This window comes from Oreochromis niloticus, linkage group LG19 (genome assembly GCF_001858045.2).
Source record: "Oreochromis niloticus isolate F11D_XX linkage group LG19, O_niloticus_UMD_NMBU, whole genome shotgun sequence".
NCBI classification, from domain to species: domain Eukaryota; kingdom Metazoa; phylum Chordata; class Actinopteri; order Cichliformes; family Cichlidae; genus Oreochromis; species Oreochromis niloticus.
In genome coordinates, this window is record NC_031983.2 from 12,146,987 (window position 1) to 12,169,049 (window position 22,063).

The following is a 22,063-nucleotide window of genomic DNA, read 5'->3' on the forward strand; positions in this document are numbered from 1 at the left end:
TTAACTATTAAAAGTAGACTGTTTGTGTTATTATTTATGTGTTTTAATGTATTATTTTTGTCATGAAATGTATTTATTTTGTTACAAATTAAGTTCTATTCACACGAAATATAAATTACAGTATGTTTGTGTTTGTTGATGATCATGTTTTTATGCTCTAGTCCTTGTAGTTTCTCACGATACCAATTCCCTTAATACTTCTTTGTGCCAAAAAGTGATTTTCGATGTTTTGATGTGTTTTTTTTTTTATGTATAATGTTTGCCTTGTAACCAAATAGATTTATCAAATAGATTTATGAAGTTGTTTTGCAAGTGTCTTTAAAACTCTGTGTTACTGCACCTACATTATAATGATATGAGTTCGTTTTTACCCTTCAAATGTTCTTTTTGGCTCAATTAATGTATAATTCATGACAGATTATAGGCCTAAAAGATATTTACAATAGTTTAAATTACGGGAAATCACTTTATGGCACAGCATCTCAAAAAAGGCTTGTTTACCCCAGTTATGTGTTTATTTTCAATCTTGTAATAACAGCAGTCACTAAAATATTCACTTACTTGGTTTTATTATTAAATCTAATATTTACACATGATTACATTATTTGTATGATTCCAAAAATGTATCAGATTATTATGTTTTGGCACAACTTCCTAACCCTGCTCTATAATTACAGTGTCACATGTGATTTATTCTGCACACACATTATATTGTTAAATGAGTAAGAAGCATTCTCCCCACAAAAATATATTACTTTTGCTAAACGTTTATTAAAATTCCCAGGTTTGTACTTTTGCAAGTATTACTGCATATATATCCAAATCATTCCCACACACAATTTTACCATCCATCTGAAATCAGCACAAGCATTCACACATCTTTGAGCTTTTCATGCTGTAATCTCAAGAAACCCATTATTACACTTCACAAACTTCCCCAGAAATAATACTGTGTACAGCCTTTTTTCCCCCTGTGATCTACTGTACTTGCATCACTCTAAATGAATCACAGGATTCTGGGAAGAGGCTAATCAGTAGACCAGTGGAGACCTATTCAGTCACTCATTGTTTTATCGCCCTTGGAAGACAATCTGGCCAGGCAAACAGAGCAAGATCCTCCTTTCATGTTGCTAGGTGACAACCTAGCAGAGCAGGTGGTCCTTAAGACAGAAGCTCAGTTGAAATATAAGAGGTGTTACAGGGCCCCGGAGACGCAGCACCAACGCCACCTCCTGCAAGGGCAACCACACTGCAGTCAGAGCTCACCTCTGGGGAGAGAAGGAAGGATAGCAGGCACAGATGACTTCCTCATTTTTTGTGTAAGAGTTCAAGGGGTTTAAGGCTTTTTTGTTTTTCTTACCCGGGCCACTGGTGCCTCTTGTCAGTCAAGGGGACATAAACCACTCCCATCAAAGCTTTCTTGAGGAAGCTCCCGTCACTCTGCCGATCATACTGCTCTAGCACCTGACTGCCACCATCAGGGCCCACTGGGAGAACCAACCGCCCACCTGGTTTCAGCTGCTCCAAGAGCTTCCATAAGGAAAGACAGGATTAAAAAACAAACAAACCCCCCCCCCCAAAAAACAAGTTTCATACTTTTTCACTTTATTCATGGCAATTATTCAGCACAGTCTGTCTTTAGAATGCATTTCAAGTACCTTCGAAGCTTAACATACTTGATAAAGTTATTTTAGAGACAACTGATTAGGTTATAATGACTTTTATACAGCTGTAGATACACCACAGCCTTCTGTGCCTTGTTTGCAGGCTTAAGTAATAGCTGAATGAGTGCCTTATGCTATTATTAATGCATTTTAATCTGACAAGAGTAAAGCCTGTGTGTCCTTACAGCCTTAGGAACAGTGGCTGCAGCTGCACCAACATGAATGGCATCATACGGCGCTCCATCTGGGTAGCCGAGTCTTCCATCTCCCACTGTGGACATACCCAGATATGAATTGTATTTTTTTTGCAGCCACGTGCTTTAAATCTCAGTAGTTAAAAGTGGCATGACTTTAAGTTTGACGTCTCCTGACTCACCAACTAGTTTGATGCGTCCAGAGGACAGCAGCTCCGGGTCGTCAGCTTGAACATTTTTGATTGACATCTGAACCAGTTCGTCGATGTGTTCAATGCCAACCACTCTACCCGTGGGCCCTGTCTGCATATAATGGTAAAAAGCAGCTGTTTACCCTCTGTTATATGATACATGGGTGAAATCATCTAGCTAGTGGTAAGATTTAGAAAGAAACTTCTCAAGTTTTTAACAAAATGTACCATTCTTGCAAAGCAGGCGGTGAGATATCCGCTTCCTGAGCCTACATCCAGTGCGGACGCTCCTTCAGTTAGTTTGTCACCTAGCAGCTCCAAAGCATGAGCATGCTGTCGAGTAAGGCCAGCAGGAAAACTTCTGTTAAGTTTTGTTTAACCATTTAGTCCTCCCAGCACTGTTCAGTGTTTGTTACTCACCATGTGTGGTGCACTGATGGTTGCCCTGTAGCCTGTAATTACAAAGTTTCATAACACTGAGTCTCAGCAGATCTTTCTGTATAAAACAGCTATTATTCAACAATGCAATGTGATGAAAAAACCCAGGCTCTTGTTATTGCATTGACAGTAACATGCATCTGTGTGTTTAGAAAGTGCATCTGAAATAAATACCTATGGATTGGGGAGAGTCTGCATAGGGATAGTCTCTAGAGTAGAGTCCTCTGTCAGTAGCCAGCATGGCATTGAACACTCTGTCACTCTGGATCACGCCATGATCTGGCAGAAAAAGAAGAAAAAAAAGAGGTATTGATACTGAGTTGAATGAATGGAGATGATGATTCCACACCAACCTGTGCAACATGTAACTACAGTCCCAACCCTACTTTAGAGAGGTCTAGAGAGGTCAAGAAAGGTCACAAACAACAACGAAGATATCAAAGCTCAAACCCTTTACCCCTTAGCCTGCTGATGAGTTCTGGATGTGTTTTGCCGCTGGACATCCACGCCATTGTCCGGGACAGCAGCACACCCATGGGGACTGCCACTACTGCCAGGCGCAGCGCCGCTCGCATCTCCTACACCGGATCTCTCTGCAGGGACGCGATGATCAGCGCTTGTAACCCTGAGTACACGACACACAGATTACTGTAAAATGCATTCAACGGTATAGCTGTATTCTCCGCGTGGTAATCGAGAGGGCAGTTTAGGTCATTTGTAAGAGGTCCAAATGTGGCAGTGAAAATTAACTAATTACAGTAAACTTGACAGACAGCCAGCGAGCGGTACAGCAGCTCTCGTTACGGCTATAACAGCAAGTTTATGTTACACTATAAGCGGATACTATCATTATACCGTTGCAAATGATTATTACAGTTCTTTAAATAGTAAATACCCCCATATAAACGAATTCAGTAGAGGTCGGTAGCCCTTATTTACCTCGGTAGCTCAGCCGCGGTCACTTCCAGCTGAGACACATTTCCTAATCCCCTCCTCAGCAAACCACAGCCCAATGAGAAACGAACCTTTTATACGTGAAGCCCAAACTAACCAATCAGCTCTCAAAATTGCTTGACGGGCGGGTACAGCGTCTAATCAAATATATCTAAAAGAGGAAGTGGGCTGTCGGTCGTTTAAGATTGTAGATCATGGATATGTTTAGCTAGCAACGCTAAACTTTAATCTTTAAAATAATACATCTGCGTTAATAATTTCTAGCCTTTTGAGTTTTTTCCACACAGGTAAGTTATGTTTCTATTTTTTATGGTAACAAACTGCTCGAAAAACGTTTAAATACACAGTAATTATCCATGTAGTTGGTCAGTAACCAGCTTAGCCGTAAATGTAAACCGAACCATCAGCTTTCTGATTTGTCTTAATTGTATGTACCTTCCAAACATCTCACACAAGTGTCACTGAAAGAAAAGGGTCTTCGTCCAACCACAGACTAACACTGTGTGATTTTTTTTTTTTTTTTTTTTTTTTTTGACCGTGATGTCGACATCTCTTTAACCCAGTAGCCGCACCAGAATGATAGACGACTTCGAGAAACAGGAGGTTCGGTCCAGCGGGGAGCTTTGGTCCGAGATCTGCTCCAGCCTGCCGGAGGTGCATACTGAGGCGACCCCGGAGAGCAGCACAGACTTCAAAGACTCATTTCACCCGCCTGTGCAGGTTAATGGACAAGCAAATGGGACAGATACCAGTCCATCCAGTGCCAAATGGGAACCCATGGAGGATTCTGAGATTTACATAGCCACTCTAGGTATTTCCTTTTTTTAAAAGCTTTTCAAGACTGCAGACTTCCTGTCATGTCTCCTCGCTGTCTGTCAGCAAGCGGCATGGAAATAATAAGATACTAAATTCCCGCAAAATGAAACCAGATAAAGTTTTCTTCAGCATAGCAGGCTTGAATTGCCTATTTATTCTCCATGTTTTTGTAGTGGCTGACACATTTGCCTAACAAGTGAAGGATCCCTGATTTGATCCCAGAAGGAGACACAGATCCCTCTGGGGTTGGGTCAGGAAGGGCATCCGGTGTAAAAACTGCCGATCAAATATCCTGTGGCGACCTTTTGTGAATAAGGGAGTTCCAAAAATATTGCATGTGGCACAGATGTGTCATCTGTCAATTATTTTATTACAGCCTTCTGCTGTTCAATGTTCCGCCCCATACCATGGTGCTACATATAACATATAAAAGACAATCAATACAGGACTACATAAAGTGCAAGTGTGCAAAAATTGCAAAAAACTAAACAAAGACAGTGCAACACCAGACAGAACAGAACGATACAGGCACAAGACAGTGCAGACACAACAATGCAATATAAAAACGCAACAATGACAGTGGGTTGTGCAGAAGACTGAGCATTGTGCAAAATGTAACTTGATATATGTGTGTGTGTGTGTGTGTGTGTGTGTGTGTGTGTGAGATTGTGCAGATAAGTGCTTGAGGTAGTGATGTGTATGAAGGTATGTATGTATGTTTGTATGTGTGTGTCAGTCAGTGTTCAGGAGTCTGGCGTCTGGGTGGATGGAACGGTTTCTCAGTCTTCCAGTGAGGGCCCGTTACCTCTTGCCAAATGCAGCAGGGTGAAGAGTGTGTGTGAGGGGTGTATGGGGTCCTCCACAATACTGGTGGATATGTGGATGCAGTGAGTGCGATAGGTGTCTGTGATGGAGGGAGGAGAGGCTCCAATAGTCTTCTCAGCTGTTCTCACTATCTGTTGTAGGATATTGCGATCCGATATGGTGCAGTTACCATACCAGACAGTGATGCAGCTGCTCAGGACGCTCTCGATAGTCCCTCTGTGTACTTGTGTACTTTAAAACGATAGAAATAAAACTTCATGGAAAAATAAACTGAACCAGAAACAAAAATAAAAAAAAATTACAACCAATAAAAATATAAAACTATAACACTGTTACAAAACACTTGACAGTAGACAAAGATTGCCGCAGAAGGTGTTTTTTGTCTCCTAATCAAAGAAAGATTGGCACTTATTTATTTCTCATGAGTTAAATGTCTTATTTTTTCAGTAGGTGTTCTTATTTCTCATCTGAAATAAATTCATTATATCCGTTACAGCCTAACCAGTCCTTTAACTCCTACATGGTTATTTTGCATATCTGCGATCTTTGCTGGCCTTATAAGACACATTGTAGCGAAGCTCACACTCTTCTTTGATTCTTAATTCAAAATCTATGTCGTAACTTTGATCCAAGCTATAAAACTGACATTTTTGGCTACATTTCGCTCCAGAAAACCGCCTGAAGAAGATAAAGGGCCAGTCCAGTGATGTGACCTCCAGGGACATGCTGCACTCCTTGTCTCAAGCCAAGAAGGAATGCTGGGATAGATTCCTACACGATACCCAGACCTCAGAGCTCTTCCAAGGGGGTGACATGGATGAGAGGTAGGACATGGACATGATGTGGAAAATCATCCCGTTGGAGGAGTTGTTGTTGTTGTTGTTTTTTGTTGTTGTTTTTTTTATAGTCATTGCATCTTTAGATGTGATTTTATCATTTGTTCATTTCTTTCCTATATCTTTCTAACTTAACATATTACAGCAATAACTCATCATCTCACTGTTTCCACTTTTCCTTAAATTCAAGAGACTATGTGCCATTTACTCATCCCAATACAAAATTACTTTAATCTTTATCTTTCAAAGTGTCTAGTACTTATCTGGAGATGGCCTGCTTCTTATCTTAACACCCTAAACTATTCGTGCCCTTTATCCCTTTGTAGTGCTCTCGAACACTTCAAGAGGTGGTTGATTCCAGAGAAGGTGGCCATCAGTGCGGAAGAGCTGGAATATCTCCTGAGGCCCTCCCAGAATAAGGAATCAGCAGAGTCAGACCAAATGCAAAACGGAGAGGACGCAGAGGCAGAGATGCAGAAACCGGATGAAGATGACGCTCACAAGCCAGAGAAATGAGTGAATTAAAATGGTAACATGGAAAGAAGAACTTACTTCCTATATAGTCGGTAAACGTGACTTCCTGCTCTCACATTGTGTCATTGCAGTGTTTTGGCTAAAGCCTTTGTTATCAGCGATTATAGCCTCTCATCACTGTCTGTATCCCCAGCAACTGAGTGTTAAACACTTATTAACTCACATGCATTTTGTCCTCTCTATTCAGTGACACTGCACCTTGAGAACACCTAATAAAGAGCTTGAAATGATACCTTTTTATCCTCTAGCTGTAGTCCGTGTCTCCTACTATGTTTACGAGACTGGCTCTTAACTACATATGCAGATGTTCATTGAGGACCATATGCAGTGTCACATGAGAAGTGACGTTAACGATGCATTCATTTGTCAAAATGTTATTTTTCTGTCATTAAAAAGCTGACATCCTAAATTAGAATGGATGTAATTCAGTCCAGAAAAATATTGTAACATACTGTGTAACATTTTGTTAATTTCATGTAGAAGGTTTTAATGATGTTTCAATAAAATATTAAAAAATGGTATCGTGTTCATTTGTCTGCTTGTTAGCTCCAAGGACCGTGTTGTTGAATTGCTTTAGTTTTTGGGAGTGAAGACATTGGGTCTGATACAATACGGCGTATCATCAATGGGGTACTTTAGGGCTTAGACATGCAATGTGGTGACAAATGAAGCGCACTCTCTTTCAGTTCTGAGATTTTATATACCAGGACATAATAAAAAAATCATCTGATCCTAACCAAGTTAAATAATTTAAATTTAACTTTAAACGAGCAACAACACACAACATATGAGACTTTTTCATTACTTTTTAAACCAAACTAAGCCAAAATGTGTGTAGTGTGTGAAAAGTGAAGTACACCACATTATTCAGTAGCTTGCAGAATCCTCTTCAGTGGCAAAAAAATATTTTTTTTTGAATGACTTTATCTCTCATATCCTGGAGAGATTGATAAAGTGTTGCTTCAGTTCAGTGAGATTTGCAGGCATTCTTTATGTGCAGCTCTCTTAAGGTTCAATCAGGTTGAGGTCTAGACTTTGACGTAAAGTTGCTGCTGTACTAAGGATCGTTGTCCTGTTGGATGACCCATATTCTTAAGCTCTCAGATAGCTTCACATGACTCTAGAATACGTTTTACAAAGGAGTTTATGGTGACTCGGTGACTGCAAGGTGCTCGGGTCCTGTGGCTTTAAAGCAAGCCAAAATGATCACCCCTCCACCACCGTGCTGATAGTTGGTATGAGGTATTTGTGCTGATATGGTTGATTTTTGCCAAACATGCAACTGTGCAGACATTTCCACTGGTCTCACCTGTCCAAATGACATTGTTCCTGAAGTCCTGTGTTCAAATGCAATTTTGCAATCTTAACCTGTCCTGCCATGTTCCTTTTAGTAAGAGGAGACTTTCTTCTGGAAACCCTTCAAAACAAACCATACGTGTTCAGTCTTTTTTCTAATTGCACTGTTAAGAACTTTAAAATTTAACATGCCAACTGAGGCCTGTAGAGTTTGAGATGTATCCCTGTTTTGTTTTTTTGCAGTTTCTCTGAACATTACATGGTCTGACCATGGTCTGAATTGCCTGGGACATCCACTCCTGGGAGGACTGGTAACTCCCTTAACTGTCTTCCACTTCTGAACAGTCTTTCTTGCTGTAGAATGATGGACTTCAGATTGTTTGGAAATGGCCTGAAAACTCTTCCCAGATTGATAGGGAGCAACAATTGCTCCCCGAAGATCAATGCTGATGTCTTTTCTTCTTGGCTTTGCGATAAAACCTGAATGCTCACACTTACTGAGAATCAAATAATCAAATGCATTTGATTAGCAGTACACAGCAGCTATTTGACCTATTAATACCCATGGAAGGGCCTTATATGTTATCAATTCTTGAAGGTCTTCATCAATGGTTTATATCTCTGTGGTCAGCTTTTAGAACTACAGTTTCTTTAGATGGCAGCAAAGAACCGAGTTTGATTCATTCACCATTTTACAAGCCAGTGTCTTTAGCAGTCACAGCGAGTCCACAGCCTGTTTCACAAAGTCCCTCGTGGCTCTGAATGACATAAAGTAAAGACCACCAGACATGATAAAATGCTCTGCTTGGTTTGGAATAATAATTTGTGTCTGAAATGGTGCACAGTGAACATGTTTTGAAACACACATCCCCAAAAAATGGATGAAAATGTAAATATCTTAATTTCAAAATGTCAGGGTAAATGAAATTTAAGCAGCGCAGAGAGAAAGTTGACCCCCTTAGCGTTAAATTTTGAACATGCATCATTCTCCACAATGAAGGTCGCACATTCGAATCAAGTAGGAGTAAGAAAAACACATTTTCGAGAGAAGAGGTCTTTAACTCTTGAAAGGAAATGACTCATGATATCACACTGGTATCGCTGCTTGAACTCGAAGACTGCAAGTTGTGAAAGGACAAGTGGAAGCTGTGGGCTTTAATCAGGCAGGGCTGCTCAAATTACGAGTTATTTAGGCTTTTTGTGTGTGGAAGCTAGGAACTCGAAGGCAGTATTGGTCAGTTTTGGCTGTTGTTTTTATTTCAATTGTCAATTCTGTGAGACAATTTCATTGTCCTCATTGAAAGCTATTCATTGGATGGTTATATTGTATATATTCAGTTTATATGTAGAAAATTCTAGTGATTCCTCTCGGCGCCACAAATGAATCCCTACAAAATAACCAAAGTTATAACAACTCTTTAAAGCATTACAGCTCGAAAAAGGACATTATAAACTTCTTAAAGGTAATATGTATTAAAACGTACAGACGATTTATGGATTGGCATCCAAGTGTAATTCTGAATTAAATAAACTGAATCAAATTGTGTTCATTTGAGTAACAGCAGCCATGGCATCATTATTTAATAGGACTTAATTCAATTGGGGGTCCTTGACATGAAAACCTTTGGATGTCCCTTGAATTAGATTACTCTTGGATCTAAACGGCTGAGAGTGAGATCAGAAAAAGCATCTCAACAAAACAGTCTTTGTCCTCATTTCTCATTCAAGTGGAGAACATATTCTGACATTAACCTTGATTTAATAAAGTAGACTTTATTTAGCTTTTTCTAGAACATCCTTACCATTATTAATAATACTTAGGGTCCAGCTGTAGTGGGCTCACAGAGACTCAGTTTGTGGTAATAGGTTGGACTGGGATAATAGACGCTATGAAGCCCTGAGTGGGAAGAAACTAAAATCTGGCTCGGGCTCAGCAGTAATTAAAATGACATTTTCACTGGAATATGTTAATAATGAAATCTACTTTGATGTCCACCAAGAAAGAGAATTTAGAAAAGCCATTTAGCCCTAAAGATCAGTCCTTGAAAAATAAAAATAAAAATAGCTAAAAAATAGCTGACCCACAAAAGCTTGATCTTTCATGTCTTTGTTTAATAATTACTACGTTCCAAAAATATCCGTCACAACTTTCAATGAAATGCTTCAAATGAGAGCCCATGGATTGATTCTCTTGCACAGAAAGTACAATAATGAATACTTTATAAATTAATTTTTAATTTACATTGCTCTCATTTTATCTTCCGCAGCTTCTCGGTGGGTTGCCTCCCACTCTACCTCTGCACACAGCAGAGCCTCTCTTAACTATAAACCCATTCCTAGTCTCATATAACTTACATGTCCAAATCTACAGACTCTCAGTACAATCTGTATTGGGATCTATGGTCACAGTCCCCACACTGAGACAGCTGAAGTAAATTCCTCCCAGCAAGGTCCCTTGTTAATAAACTAAATCCCAGCAGCAGCAGCTACAGCTTAGTGGAGCTCCTATAAACAGGATGTGGTGAAGAAAGAAAATCTCTGAAGGAAAAAAAACATCTCTTTGCTAATATCAACACAAGCAAGTTTGTAATTTTGGGGGATATATCGTCAGTGCAACTTCCTCTGAGATGGACTAGCTTATGATTTAGTAAGTTCCACAGTAAAGTGTGGATGTGTGGGAACTGAACATCATCACCAAACTGTAATGATCGTATTTTATCTATAAATGATTGTATGTTTCCGATCTTTTCCTTGATTAGTGGACAGATCTTGATGAAACTTTGCATAAACGTTGTCTAAGAAACTGTGAGTGCCAACATCTTCAATATTTTACAGAATTAAATATTAGTTGTATAAATTTGTACATTTGACAGTCACTCAAGCGCTGAAAGGGATGTCAGATTAGATCATAGCAAATATGTGTATTTATCCATGTATGTATGTTTCCCGTGTCCCGCTGGGGAGCGGTGGTTTGCTTGTGTATTTAATGTATTTAATATCAGAGTGTGGCCTTCAGTAGCATTCTGTGTAGACCTAATGACAACAGGAACTACTGTACATTTAATCCAGTGCAAACTAGATGAACTGTTTAAAAAAAGTATTTCCAAATACAACTGGTGATGACTGGTGTGACGAAACCACCATAACCCACCACCATCCTTTCAACCAACACATTTCCAACATTACCTAAAATAGCAAATCTAAACAGGCTTCTGGCTGCTCAGTATTTAATACATGAATTATTGCATTTGCACTTAGTTTGTTTGATGGGTGCATTTTTCGTCTGCAGCCCTCAGCTGAATGCTGGCTCCCTAAATTGGCACTCAGTCATCAAACAAGCAGAACCCCTGTCTAGGACCTGAAAATAAGCCCACCACAAAGGCTCCATCAGGTGGACACGTAATGGGGCCGCTTGCTTTTTGTGACACACGTGAGGTTTTGCTGTGTGCTTTGCGCATTCTGGTGGCACAGTGAAAAAAAGAGAGCAATTAGCCAAAAATGGCTAATCACCTGTAGCTGTCACGTCTCCCACACTTGGACATAGTATACATGACATGTAAGTGATTCAGAACTAGAGTGGTCACCGTAAAGGAAGACTCTGAGGTGGTACACCATTTGATTACTTCGTGGATGCTGCTAGAACAAACTGTTACCTTCACCACAGGAACTTATCAGACTGAAGAAAGGCCAGCTCGACAGCCCTGTCCACATCAGTGTCCAGTTAAATCAAAGTGGGAAAAAGTGGTCTGTGGAAGGAGAGGCTGTGTGCTCTAAAGCAGACCAGTCTGTGTTATTTTAAACTGTTCCGATGTGTCCTAACAGTAAACATCACACAGAAAAATGAGCAACAGACAGAAAACCATTACGGTGGCTGTATGTTCGGTGCTTTGAGTCTTCTCTACAAACAAGCCAGATTTTAAGCTTCTCCCAATAGTGCTACATTTACTCTTAAAGGAAGGAAAAATGGCCATGTCCTCATCGTTTACCATGTTGTAGCTATCAATATTAAAATGTGATAGCCATGTAAATGCATTTCAAAGCAACACTTACTGGAGCTCCATTGAAATTGAAACACTAATGATATCTTTATGTTAGAAGATTTTGAGCCTAAAATGTCATCGTAAGAAGTTGTACTTTAAAATAGTGGTGCCACTTTTTGCTCTGAATTTGATGAAAATCTGGAGACTACGTGGTTTCTGCACATGAATATGATTAACTGGAACTTTTGGGCATCTTTATTATCTTCACAATGAGATCTGTGTTCCTTTCAAGCAGCGAAACAGTCAAGCAACGAATGCCATTCGGTATTACCCTTGATGAATCATTCGATCATGCTGGTTTTGACTGAGACTCACAATTTTTTTCAAATTAGTTTTGAGATTATGAATATTTAATGCGAACTGCTGGAGAAACATCTTAATTGTTCAATTTGTATTCTGTTTCCCTAATGCTTTGTCTAGAAAGTGTTCGCTTTGTGGAGAACCTCACAGCAGGATCCTTCATTCATGGCGCTCCGTGGAGGGCGGGGGTGCACAACATATTCAAAATAATAATTCTGGTCCTCCTCGGTGTTTCCATCCCAGTGTCTGTTTCTGACCAAACTTGGGACAACACGAGTGAGAATGTCGTGGGAATGTTAACATAAAGGGCATAAGTTGACTATATAAAATCTCAGACATAATGTAAGTCCCACTAGAAAAATGATAATGATGTCATGAGCGATATTATACCATAAAGAGGCTCAAGGTCATCATAAATTTGTCATTTTCTAGCTGAGATGCACTCCCCAAGAGAAACATTATAGGAGATTAGAATGATTTTACTGGAGGTGACTCACTCACTCACTTCAGCCCTTACTGTATGCCTTGTTGGAGAGAGAGAGAGAGCAAGAGAGAGAGAAAGAGCACACCTCTTTATTCTGAAGCAGAGCAAGCTGCAGCGAATGAGCGCGGCTGCACAACAGCGGGACTCCCTGCAGGAAAAGGACTCAAACAGGTGCATCTGATATCTCCAACAGGTACTTTTTCATTTACTCTGCACTTCAAAATTGCCAAGTGGCTGATTGTGAAATTTGACTCAGATCTTCTTCCTTTTGAGGAAATAAATTTCCAATCCGAGGTCGACCACTTCAGGTAAAAATAGGTTGATGCTTTCCATATTTATGAATGATTTTGGATCCCTTTTGTATCTTAGAGAAGACATGGTTGCATGAATTGTTATGAGCGACCTGATCAGAAAAGGTCAATAAGGAACTTGGTTGAGTCAGTAAGGGAAGAATATCTGCTCTGATCATGATTTAATTAGCTTCCTTGGGAAATTACACTTTTATGATTGTTCATATTCAGTATGATGAACGCATAATGAGGCAGTCGGCCCATTAATTATTATTATTATTATTTTTTGCTTAATGTACATGATGCAATATTTTTAAATTAAAACAGTAGCTAAATATATAAAACATGCCAAACAAAACAAAATGAATCATTAAGGAAAATGTGTTCGATATAAACTTAATGTATACCAAATCAAAGACATTAAATTGTAACAAAATTACATGAAAAATGTACATGTTATTAAATTACTTAAAGTCTGAATTTTGGGCATAAATATCTTCTTTTCTTGGTTGTGTGAGTTTTTTAGATGAAACAATATTTTTAGCCCTTTTTCATGTTAATGAAAGCTGAAACTGTAGCCAGTGCTCATGCCAAAATTACACCAATCAGCCCAATTTTGACTACAGGTGTTATTCATAGACTCCTCCTCTGATCTTACAATTTTCTGTGGTTTCACTCTCATTTTATTCAGTGATTTTTTTTCTTTTCTTCTCTCACAGCCAAGTCTGTCATTCAGCAGTCACAGAATGTGAAACGAATCTGCATTCATGCCCATTTTCACACTCTTGCATAACATCTGATTGTGTGATGCCAGTTGATGAGTATTTCTTATTTCTGAGCGACAATAAAAATCACCGACGTCAGCCTAGATTATTAAGTGCAGATGTTCCAGCAGATGTGTGGGATGACCACCTCTGAGAAGTTACTATGATTTTGAGGATGATTTCTGCTTTTCGTAACCAGAAATCATCCGTCCAGTCAATGCGAGCTTTCTTCCATTTTTTTTTTTAAACTTTAGATAATGGATCAAAGATAACTGGAAAGGCTTTTGGAGAAGTAAAGAGAGAAATGTGAGGAGAAATGTGTGCTGAGAGTTTTGAAGATGAGCTTCAATTAGCCTTTTAAAATGTTTAAACACCCAGACGCTGCCATACTGGCTTCAATCAAAATGTTGATTAATAAATTACACAGAAATATTAAATGAGTCATGCAAAATATGCTTGTTATTTCTGCAGCTATGGACTGGGAAAGATCACTGAATCGAACCAAGGTGAACTTTTCTACTCCAGCCTCCTCTTCATCTTCGCTCTTGCCTGACTCCTCGTCGTCCTCCTCTTTCTGCTGCAACTCTTCTCGCTCCATCTTCTCAGCCTCCCAGTTCTCAGCCCCCTCTTTCTCTGGGCTCGACCTCCTGTTTAACCTGAAGCTCATCTTCATCCCTCTCTACTCTGCTGTGGTCCTGGTTGCATGCTCTGGCAACCTCCTCCTGCTCTTCCTCATCTGGCACAATAAGAAAAGACACAACACGACCAATTTTCTCATCAGCAACCTGGCACTCGTTGACCTGGTGATGTGCATCTTCTGCGTCCCTTTGACGGCGTCCTATGCATTTGACAAGCGCGGATGGGTGTTTGGATCCCACATGTGCCATTTTGTCACCGTCATGCAATCTGCAGCTGTTTACGCGGCCGTCCTCTCCCTCATGGCCATCGCGGTGGATCGTTACGTAGTTGTGGCTTATCCCATCCGAAAGAGAGCAGGCTACCGCTTCTGCTGGGTTCTCGTGGTCCTGATCTGGCTGTCCTCTCTGGCTCTATCCACGCCTACGGCACTGCACACTGTCTACCTGGACCTCCAGGCTGCAGGCCTGCAGATGGCTGTGTGTGAGGAGTTCTGGGACGGCCAGGAGCAGGGTCGCCTCATTTACTCCTGTTTCATTCTCTTCTTCTCCTACTTTGTCCCACTGGTTGCTGTCTCCATTTCCTACTGTGCCATTTCCTATCAGCTGAAACACAGGATGACTTCGGGCTTGACAGCATGCACGGAGCTGAGATCTGCACGGGCCACCTGGAGCAGACGGAGGAAGAAGACCTTCTGCCTGCTGCTGGTGTCCGTTCTCTGCTTTGCCTTCTCCTGGCTTCCTTTACAGGTGAACAAAACATGAGATTGCAGGTTTGAAGAATATGCAAATACATGGGAATGTAAATTAGGAGAGGTTTCACCTTATGAATCGAATCTTAGCAGGTTATCTTAACTTTGAGGGAGGGATAAAACAGGGATAAACAGCCAGCCTGCCTTTGTCCAGAGGGAACACAGTCTGCCTCAGCAATAAACACATCTGCACACAAACTGACAGTTCATTTGGGCACAGTGACTTGATGTTTAGGCAGCCAGGAAAGACTCTGTATATGGTGAAGAAATTGGCATTTTCTTTTTTTTTTTGTTGTGCCAACTTAGCAATTTTACTTCTTCTAATTTGTATTTCTTTGCTAGACTATCTGTTGGCAGTAGAAAAATGGCAATTTTCCCTTGAATTAATGTTTTGGAAACCGATGTTTACTCCACAGGTGGTGAACCTGATCCGTGACCTGGACACAGACTTCTCCATCCTGGGGAAGAACTATATCAACGTCATCCAGGTGTCCAGTCACCTCTTTGCCATGAGCTCCGCTTGCTACAACCCATTCATTTATGCTTCGCTGCATAACAAATTCCTCTCTTACCTGTGTCTCCACTTGCTGCCCTGGAGAAAAGGAAAAGCAAAAGACCGGCGACAAGGGTCAAGCGTCCTGACGGTGTCTCACAGAATGCCGCGCCTTTACACCTCCACCATTGTGGCAGATTTGCCGGGTGTTGTTGCAAATAATGCCGACCCTCAAGAAAACTACACGTAAGTGACTTTGTGGACGAACGGGCACAAGAATGATATGATCTCCAGCTCAGTCGAATGCATGAGGCCACCGAAGCCAGACGTGATCCAGTGAATCTTCTTCTACACTCCAGATTTAATCTTGTAAGCGCTCACGCTGACAGACAAAAGGAGTAAAATGATAAGTCATTGTTAAAACACCAAAACCCACAACATGGGGGTGTAAGGCTTTCACATACAACAGCCACACTGCTGTGCAGCTGGCTATGGGGCTAAAACATCAGCCAGCTTAGATTGCAAGGATTCATGTGTAGATGATGCTTATTAACCTGAATAATATGCTACTGGTTGCTTAAAAAGCCATTTTAAGCTTTGACTTTGCTTTTGTTGTTGCAAGTGTTTTGTGTAATGGTTCTCCATAATTAGATTCTTGTGCATTTTAACACCAACCTTACAGGATCTTTACGCGAGCCATTTAACAATGTGTTGAACTAATGTAAATGTTTATTTGCCTCCACCTTGAAAGACTGTGCATTAGGTTATTTCTGTGCATACTTCACGTGTAGTAGTAAATATGCTTTGTTGGATTTTGCTCAGTAAAGAGGGTAATTCAAACCATCTTTTCCTCATTCATTCATTTCCATTTTGTTAAGGAACACGAAGCGGTTCTGAAATAAATAATAGCGTATTTCCATCATTCATTTCTGGCCTTGAATCGTTGAGCGCTTTTCAAATGTTCAACTATAGCTGTGGCATTTGGCGAGCACTACGTGTGCGCGAGATCTGCAGCACTTTTAAATGTCAAAGCCGAACTGATGAGCGAGAGAGGCAGAGAGAGAGGGAGCGAGAAAAAGCATAATGTGTGCTGGTCATTACACAACTGCAATAAAGACACAACAGAGACCAGAGAGACACAAAGTTAACAGCCTTTCTGCCTTTTCTGCAACGTAATGACACATAACTATAGAACAGGAAGTTTGGAAATCCCGCCTAAGATTAATGTGTTTGCATTTTCCGACCTCGTTTGTTGACTGCCTTTTGCCACCTCGACTACTTAAGAGATGTCTGCTTGTAAAAAGTGTGAATGTTGGCAGAAATGAAGCTCCAAATTCATTATTGGGTAAATATTGATTTACTTTTCTCTCAAACAGCTTTTGAGATCACCTATGAAGCAAAGAGTTTTTATTTAGATTAAAAATAACAAACTGCAATGCTACTCATCACCCAAGTTAATGTTATGAAACAAATATGTTTCATAAAAAGAGCAACGCCATTCAATACAAATCGTGTTTTTGAAAGATTGTTTGAGAAAGGCTTTTTGTCTCATCACAACCACATTTATGTTCGAAAAAAAACCCACACAACTGAAAAGCATTAGCAGTGTTTGTGACTGTGTCTGGTGTCTAAAGCCTTTAATGTGAAATTATATCAGAAGAAGCACAGTCGATTATCCAGACTGGTATCTGCAAAAGGAAAAGTTAATCAAACACAGTTTCTTTGTTTCCACATATTCTTTTACCAAGCTAAAAAGGTTTTTTGAAAACAAGAATATTGAAGGAAAACCATCTAATGCTTCCCATTTAAAACTAATTAAATGGCTTCTTTTCTTGAGATCATTTTCTCAGATTTTATCTCACAAAAAAAAAGCGCCTTGCAAGGCATGGTGGTGCAGCGGCTGATTAGACACTTTACACAGTGCTTTTCAAGAGCAATTTGCAGAGCATAAAGTGTATATTTTAGCAGCTGATGTCAAGAGCAGACTGCTGTGTGAATATATGAGCTGACAAGTGAAGATAAAGAGGAGACAGCTTTTCATCTTATTACAGAAACACAACAGTGGTCATCTCTGCTAATGGCAGCAACTGTCCACATGCAGCACACTGCAACTTTGTGCTTCCTGCTTAGCCTTGACGTGTCAAGGACGACCTTCATCCGAATGTAAATGTGTGCTGCCCTAACAATCATCTTTGTCATGTTGTTGACCTTGATATAATAAGTAGTGGTAGTCACGTGCTGTGTTTATAATTTCCGGACAGATAATGGTCCCCTGACATGCTTATGATCTGAAGATTGTTACAATGAACTCTATGCATTTGAAATATTCAGAAAAAAATGAAGCAGCTACATCCTGAGACCTATAATAATGCAGAGAAACAGAAATTGGTTAATAAAAGACTTTAGGATATGGTTCTGATGTCTGCTCTTACTGAAAGAAAAAAAAAGCAGCATACAACAAATGAGACAACTCTGAAATAACCTTTCGGGGCATTTTGAACTGAAGAAAACAATTTACAGGCTTTCACTTTCTACTGTATTGTACTTTTTCTCTCTCTAGACTTACAAGACTCTTAGAAAAAAGAGAGAAAAAAACCCAAAACGATCCTTACCTGGAGGGTGCAATGTTGGGAGTAGTTTTAAAAAAAAGAATTACTGAGCATTTTTAGGGAGCAAGACAATGCTGAAGAGCAGAGAAGTAACAGCTTCTGCAACCATTAGAAGAGGATTTTGCAGAGATTGAATAGCAGCAGGAAAAACAGGCTCTGAATAAATTCTGGGAGAATCTGCCCCTCAGCAGAATCAACTCAAGACCAATTGCCACAATAATCTGGAACTTTCCAGAAGATGAAGCCCCTGTGCCTGTGAGTCAGTACATCAGAGTGTAGAACACTACAAAGGTTCAAAATACACGGCAGCAGTGCAAAATTGGATAGAGTCAGGCAGCGGAAAGCCTTACAGGTGTGTAATTTAAACAGCTCAGGACCTCGACCAAAATCCACTTGCTCTTACCACACTTCTTGCAGCTATCTGACAAGATATATAGTAAGGAAATCCCATTTAAGGCAATTTCTTCACCTTTCTGGACAGTTTTGGGACGAGGGGAAATCTTTTGTTGGAGAAAATTTAGAGAAAAAAGCATTTTTTACTTTTTATATTGTATGATTGACTTGTTCGGTAAATGGCCATTTTTGTGATTGACTACAGCTGACCTGCCTGTAAAAGGTATGACGAAGTCAGGCAGTACCAAGCATTTATTCATCTACGTACTAATTTATACCTATACTCAAGTCCTTTTTTCATTTAAACAATTAGACTGGTTTTGTTTACATTTGTACTAACTTACAGCTACTTTGCCAAAATATCAAGTTCAACTGTACATTTTGAACAATTTCAACTACTAACTAAGATTTTAGTTTTTTAAATATTTTTGTGATTTAAAAAAAAGACATTTAAGCATAGTAAATTAGTTTAATGTGACGGTTTTTAAGCAAACAATTTCAAATTATTGGAGAACAATTTTATCCATTGTCTTTGTCAGATTTTGACTCACCATGCAAGCACCTGGTTGATAATAGCTTCATTTTTCAGCATGACAATGAACGCAGACACACTGCCAGTGCAGTGCAAGGACACCTGAATAGAAAATTACACAGTGGAGTAATATCAGTCATGGACTGACTTCACCTGGGGCCCAGACGTCAATGTTTTTGAAGCATTGTGGGATCATCTCGGCAGAGAATGGAACAAAAAGCAGCCAACTTCCAAAGAAGAGCTTTGAATGTCCCAGAGAACTATTCCTGAAGACCACTGAAGAAATTACAAGAAAACTTACCTAAAGGTGTTCAGGCTGTGTTGGAGAATAAAGATGGTCACACTGAAGTTCAAGCTCATTAGATCTGTACAAACTCAGTTTTTTGCCTTATATACTGCATTTCTGTGTATGTTTTTACATGTTTCAATAAATCCCTGTGCCTATTTCTTATTCTCCTAGCACAATACAGGTGGATTAAGACTTTTGGATAGTCCATCCATTATGATTAAACTGTTTTAACACACAACCTTTTAATCACAGGCTTTTTTCAACTTCTTCTATAGATTAAATACTGCTAACATGAGCTTGACTCTTTCAACTTTCAACTTTCTTTCAATTCAGTTAAATTTTACTTATATAGCCCCAAATCACAACAACAGTCACCTCAAGGTGCTTTATACTGTATTTCAGGACCCTATAATAATACAGAGAATACCCCAACAAATAAATGTCCACTATGAGAAAGACAGGACAAAAGACATAAGACAGCCAGAGATGAATAATTACTAATGATTAAATGCAGAATTATTATTGTCATTGTTACGATTATTCAAGACCTTGTATGTGAAGAAGATGATTTGAAATTTGAGTGAATTTAACAGGGAGCCAATGAAGAAAAGCCAACTGGGAGAAATATGCTCTCTCTTTCTAGTCCCTGTCAGTACTCTTGCTGCAGCATTTTGGATCAACTGAGGGCTTTTCGAGGAGATTTCAGGACAGCCTGATAATAAATACAAATAGTCCGGCCTGAAAGTAAAAACTGAATAAACTCAGAAAGATCAAATTTTCAGTATCACTGGTAGACAGGATGTATCTGATTTTAGAGATATTGTACAGATGCAAGAAAGCATTAGCACACATTTGCTTAATATGCACATTGAAGGACATATCCTGGTCAAAAGACACCATATTTCTAAAATGTTTGAAGCAGAGTACTATAACCTCAATTTTATCTGAATTTTGAAGCAGAAATTTTGAGGTCTTTAACATCTTTAAGACATTCCTGCAGTTTAATTAACTGTTGTGTATCATCTGGCTTCATGGATAAACAAAGCTGGGTATCATCTGCATAGCAATAAAAATGTATGCTATGCCTTCGATTGATACTGCCTAAGGGAAGCGTGTATAGTGTAAACAGAAACGGTCCTAGCATCAAACTCTGTGGAACACCATTTAACTGGTATGTTTAAAGCAGACTGATTTTCATGTAACACCCATCTACATTGATAAATTGGAGTCAGTTAGATAGATATGTGTAACACAAGTTTGTGTCCTTCCTGCCCAGCATGACCCACAAACACACAATATTTTAGTGTTATCAATATTTTATTTACAATTTTTACCTTGTAGTTGTGATGCCTGCTCACTCTCTTCTTCTCTTCTCTAGGTCCTGGCGTGCTGGTCAAATAGGGGAGGCATGATCTGATGATCATCTCCAGCTGCACTGGCCAGCCTTCCCTGGCACTGCTCCTTGTACTCACTCCCACATCCTGACACGATATGATTGAAACAACTGCAGCCCAGTACCTTTAATAACTATGGCACGTTCTAATCCCTGTAATAAAATATTGTGGTCAACAGTATTGAATGCTGCATTGAGGTCCAGCAGGACATGCACAGTGAGTCCACTGTCAAAGGACATAAAAAGATCATTTGTAGCCTTCATTAGTAATGTTTCAGTACCTTGAGGAGTTTTGAAAATTCTTAAAACTCTTAAATAAACTATTCCTCTGCAGATGATCAGTTAGCTGTTTTACAACTACTCTTCCAAGATTTTAGATAAAAAGGAAGGTTGTACATTGGCCTATAATTAGTTAAGACATTTGGGTCAAGTGATGACTTTTTAAATAATGGTTTAATTACTGCTGCCTTAAAAGGCCTGTGGTACAGAGCCCATTATTAAAGATAAATTGATCATATTTAAGATTTAAGCATTAATTGAAGCATTAATTAATGATGGGACTTTTTTGAGCAGTCTTGTAGGAATGGGGTTTGATAGACACACTGGGTATTTGGAGGAAGTGATTATTGAAGTTAGCTTAGAAAGATCAATTGGAGAGAAACTATACATATTTAATATTAATAAATAATAATAAAAAATTAATAAAAAAGTAGCTATATGTCATACATCTGTGAGATGGTTATAAATGATGTATTCTCCAATGGCTAAAATTTTATTTGTGAAGAAATAAATCATTATTAGTGAAGATTAAAGTTCACTAATAAGTTTTGTGAGCCTGGCTACAGTGCTAAAAAGAAACCTGAGATTGTTTGTATTTTCTCCGCTATTTTTCTTCAGAGATGAATAGTAAGATGTCCTTTCTTTACAGGGGGCTTATTTTTGTTTGTAATAGAGCAAAGAACTCATTTTTTCTAGCTTGTGGTTATCTGCTTTAAGGTGTGGGTTTGAATCAGGGAGTCAAGTACTTCTGATATGATCCTTTCTTTGTCAGAGGACCCACAGTATCCAGAGTTGTACACAGGAACGATGTAACACTGTCACGGAGATAATTGACTTCTGTCAGAGTAAAGTTTAGGTACCTACTCACATAGAACTGAAGAAGTTAACAGTGGAGGAATTATACCCTTAAACATAGTTTCAACATATACTGTTAAATGTTCAGTTTCTATGCCATATGTCAGAACAAGTTCTAGAGTGTGACAAAAGTTGTGGGTGGGTTCTTTTACATTTTGAGAGAAGCCAACTGAGTCTAATAACGAATTAAATGCCATGTTAATGCTG

At 39.3% G+C, this 22,063-nt stretch overlaps 3 protein-coding genes across 9 annotated transcripts; 2 read left to right on the forward strand and 1 right to left on the reverse strand.

Annotated features, from left to right (window-relative positions):
- Nucleotides 1-552: 552 nt before the first annotated feature.
- pcmtl (l-isoaspartyl protein carboxyl methyltransferase, like) lies at nt 553-3,578 on the reverse strand. 4 transcript variants are annotated; one of them, XM_003453031.4, is made up of 9 exons: nt 3,427-3,577; nt 2,945-3,112; nt 2,662-2,766; nt 2,470-2,501; nt 2,278-2,382; nt 2,041-2,161; nt 1,850-1,935; nt 1,361-1,530; nt 553-1,232 (listed from the first exon to the last, which is right to left on the reverse strand). In XM_003453031.4, exons 2-9 carry the CDS (start codon nt 3,060-3,062, stop codon nt 1,196-1,198), a joined length of 774 nt encoding a protein of 257 aa, XP_003453079.2. In that variant the 5' UTR covers nt 3,063-3,112; nt 3,427-3,577; the 3' UTR covers nt 553-1,195. The 4 variants fall into 4 exon arrangements, with proteins under 4 accessions (XP_003453079.2, XP_005477118.1, XP_005477117.1 ...); XM_005477061.4 differs by having other exon boundaries at nt 553-1,268; nt 3,427-3,576; XM_005477060.4 differs by having other exon boundaries at nt 3,383-3,486.
- Nucleotides 3,579-3,585: 7 nt separating this feature from the next.
- Nucleotides 3,586-6,971, forward strand: ccdc32 (coiled-coil domain containing 32). Of its 2 annotated transcripts, none has more exons than XM_003453030.5 (4): nt 3,586-3,728; nt 4,005-4,252; nt 5,753-5,906; nt 6,245-6,971. In XM_003453030.5, exons 2-4 carry the CDS (start codon nt 4,018-4,020, stop codon nt 6,432-6,434), a joined length of 579 nt encoding a protein of 192 aa, XP_003453078.1. In that variant the 5' UTR covers nt 3,586-3,728; nt 4,005-4,017; the 3' UTR covers nt 6,435-6,971. The 2 variants fall into 2 exon arrangements, with proteins under 2 accessions (XP_003453078.1, XP_005477119.1); XM_005477062.4 differs by having other exon boundaries at nt 3,600-3,728; nt 4,008-4,252.
- Nucleotides 6,972-12,682: 5,711 nt separating this feature from the next.
- Nucleotides 12,683-16,418, forward strand: prlh2r (prolactin releasing hormone 2 receptor). Of its 3 annotated transcripts, none has more exons than XM_003453077.4 (3): nt 12,683-12,765; nt 14,098-15,011; nt 15,430-16,418. In XM_003453077.4, exons 2-3 carry the CDS (start codon nt 14,100-14,102, stop codon nt 15,754-15,756), a joined length of 1,239 nt encoding a protein of 412 aa, XP_003453125.1. In that variant the 5' UTR covers nt 12,683-12,765; nt 14,098-14,099; the 3' UTR covers nt 15,757-16,418. The 3 variants fall into 3 exon arrangements, with proteins under 3 accessions (XP_003453125.1, XP_025756557.1, XP_019204195.1); XM_025900772.1 differs by lacking the exon at nt 12,683-12,765 and adding an exon at nt 12,772-12,880; XM_019348650.2 differs by lacking the exon at nt 12,683-12,765 and having other exon boundaries at nt 13,354-15,011.
- Nucleotides 16,419-22,063: the final 5,645 nt, after the last annotated feature.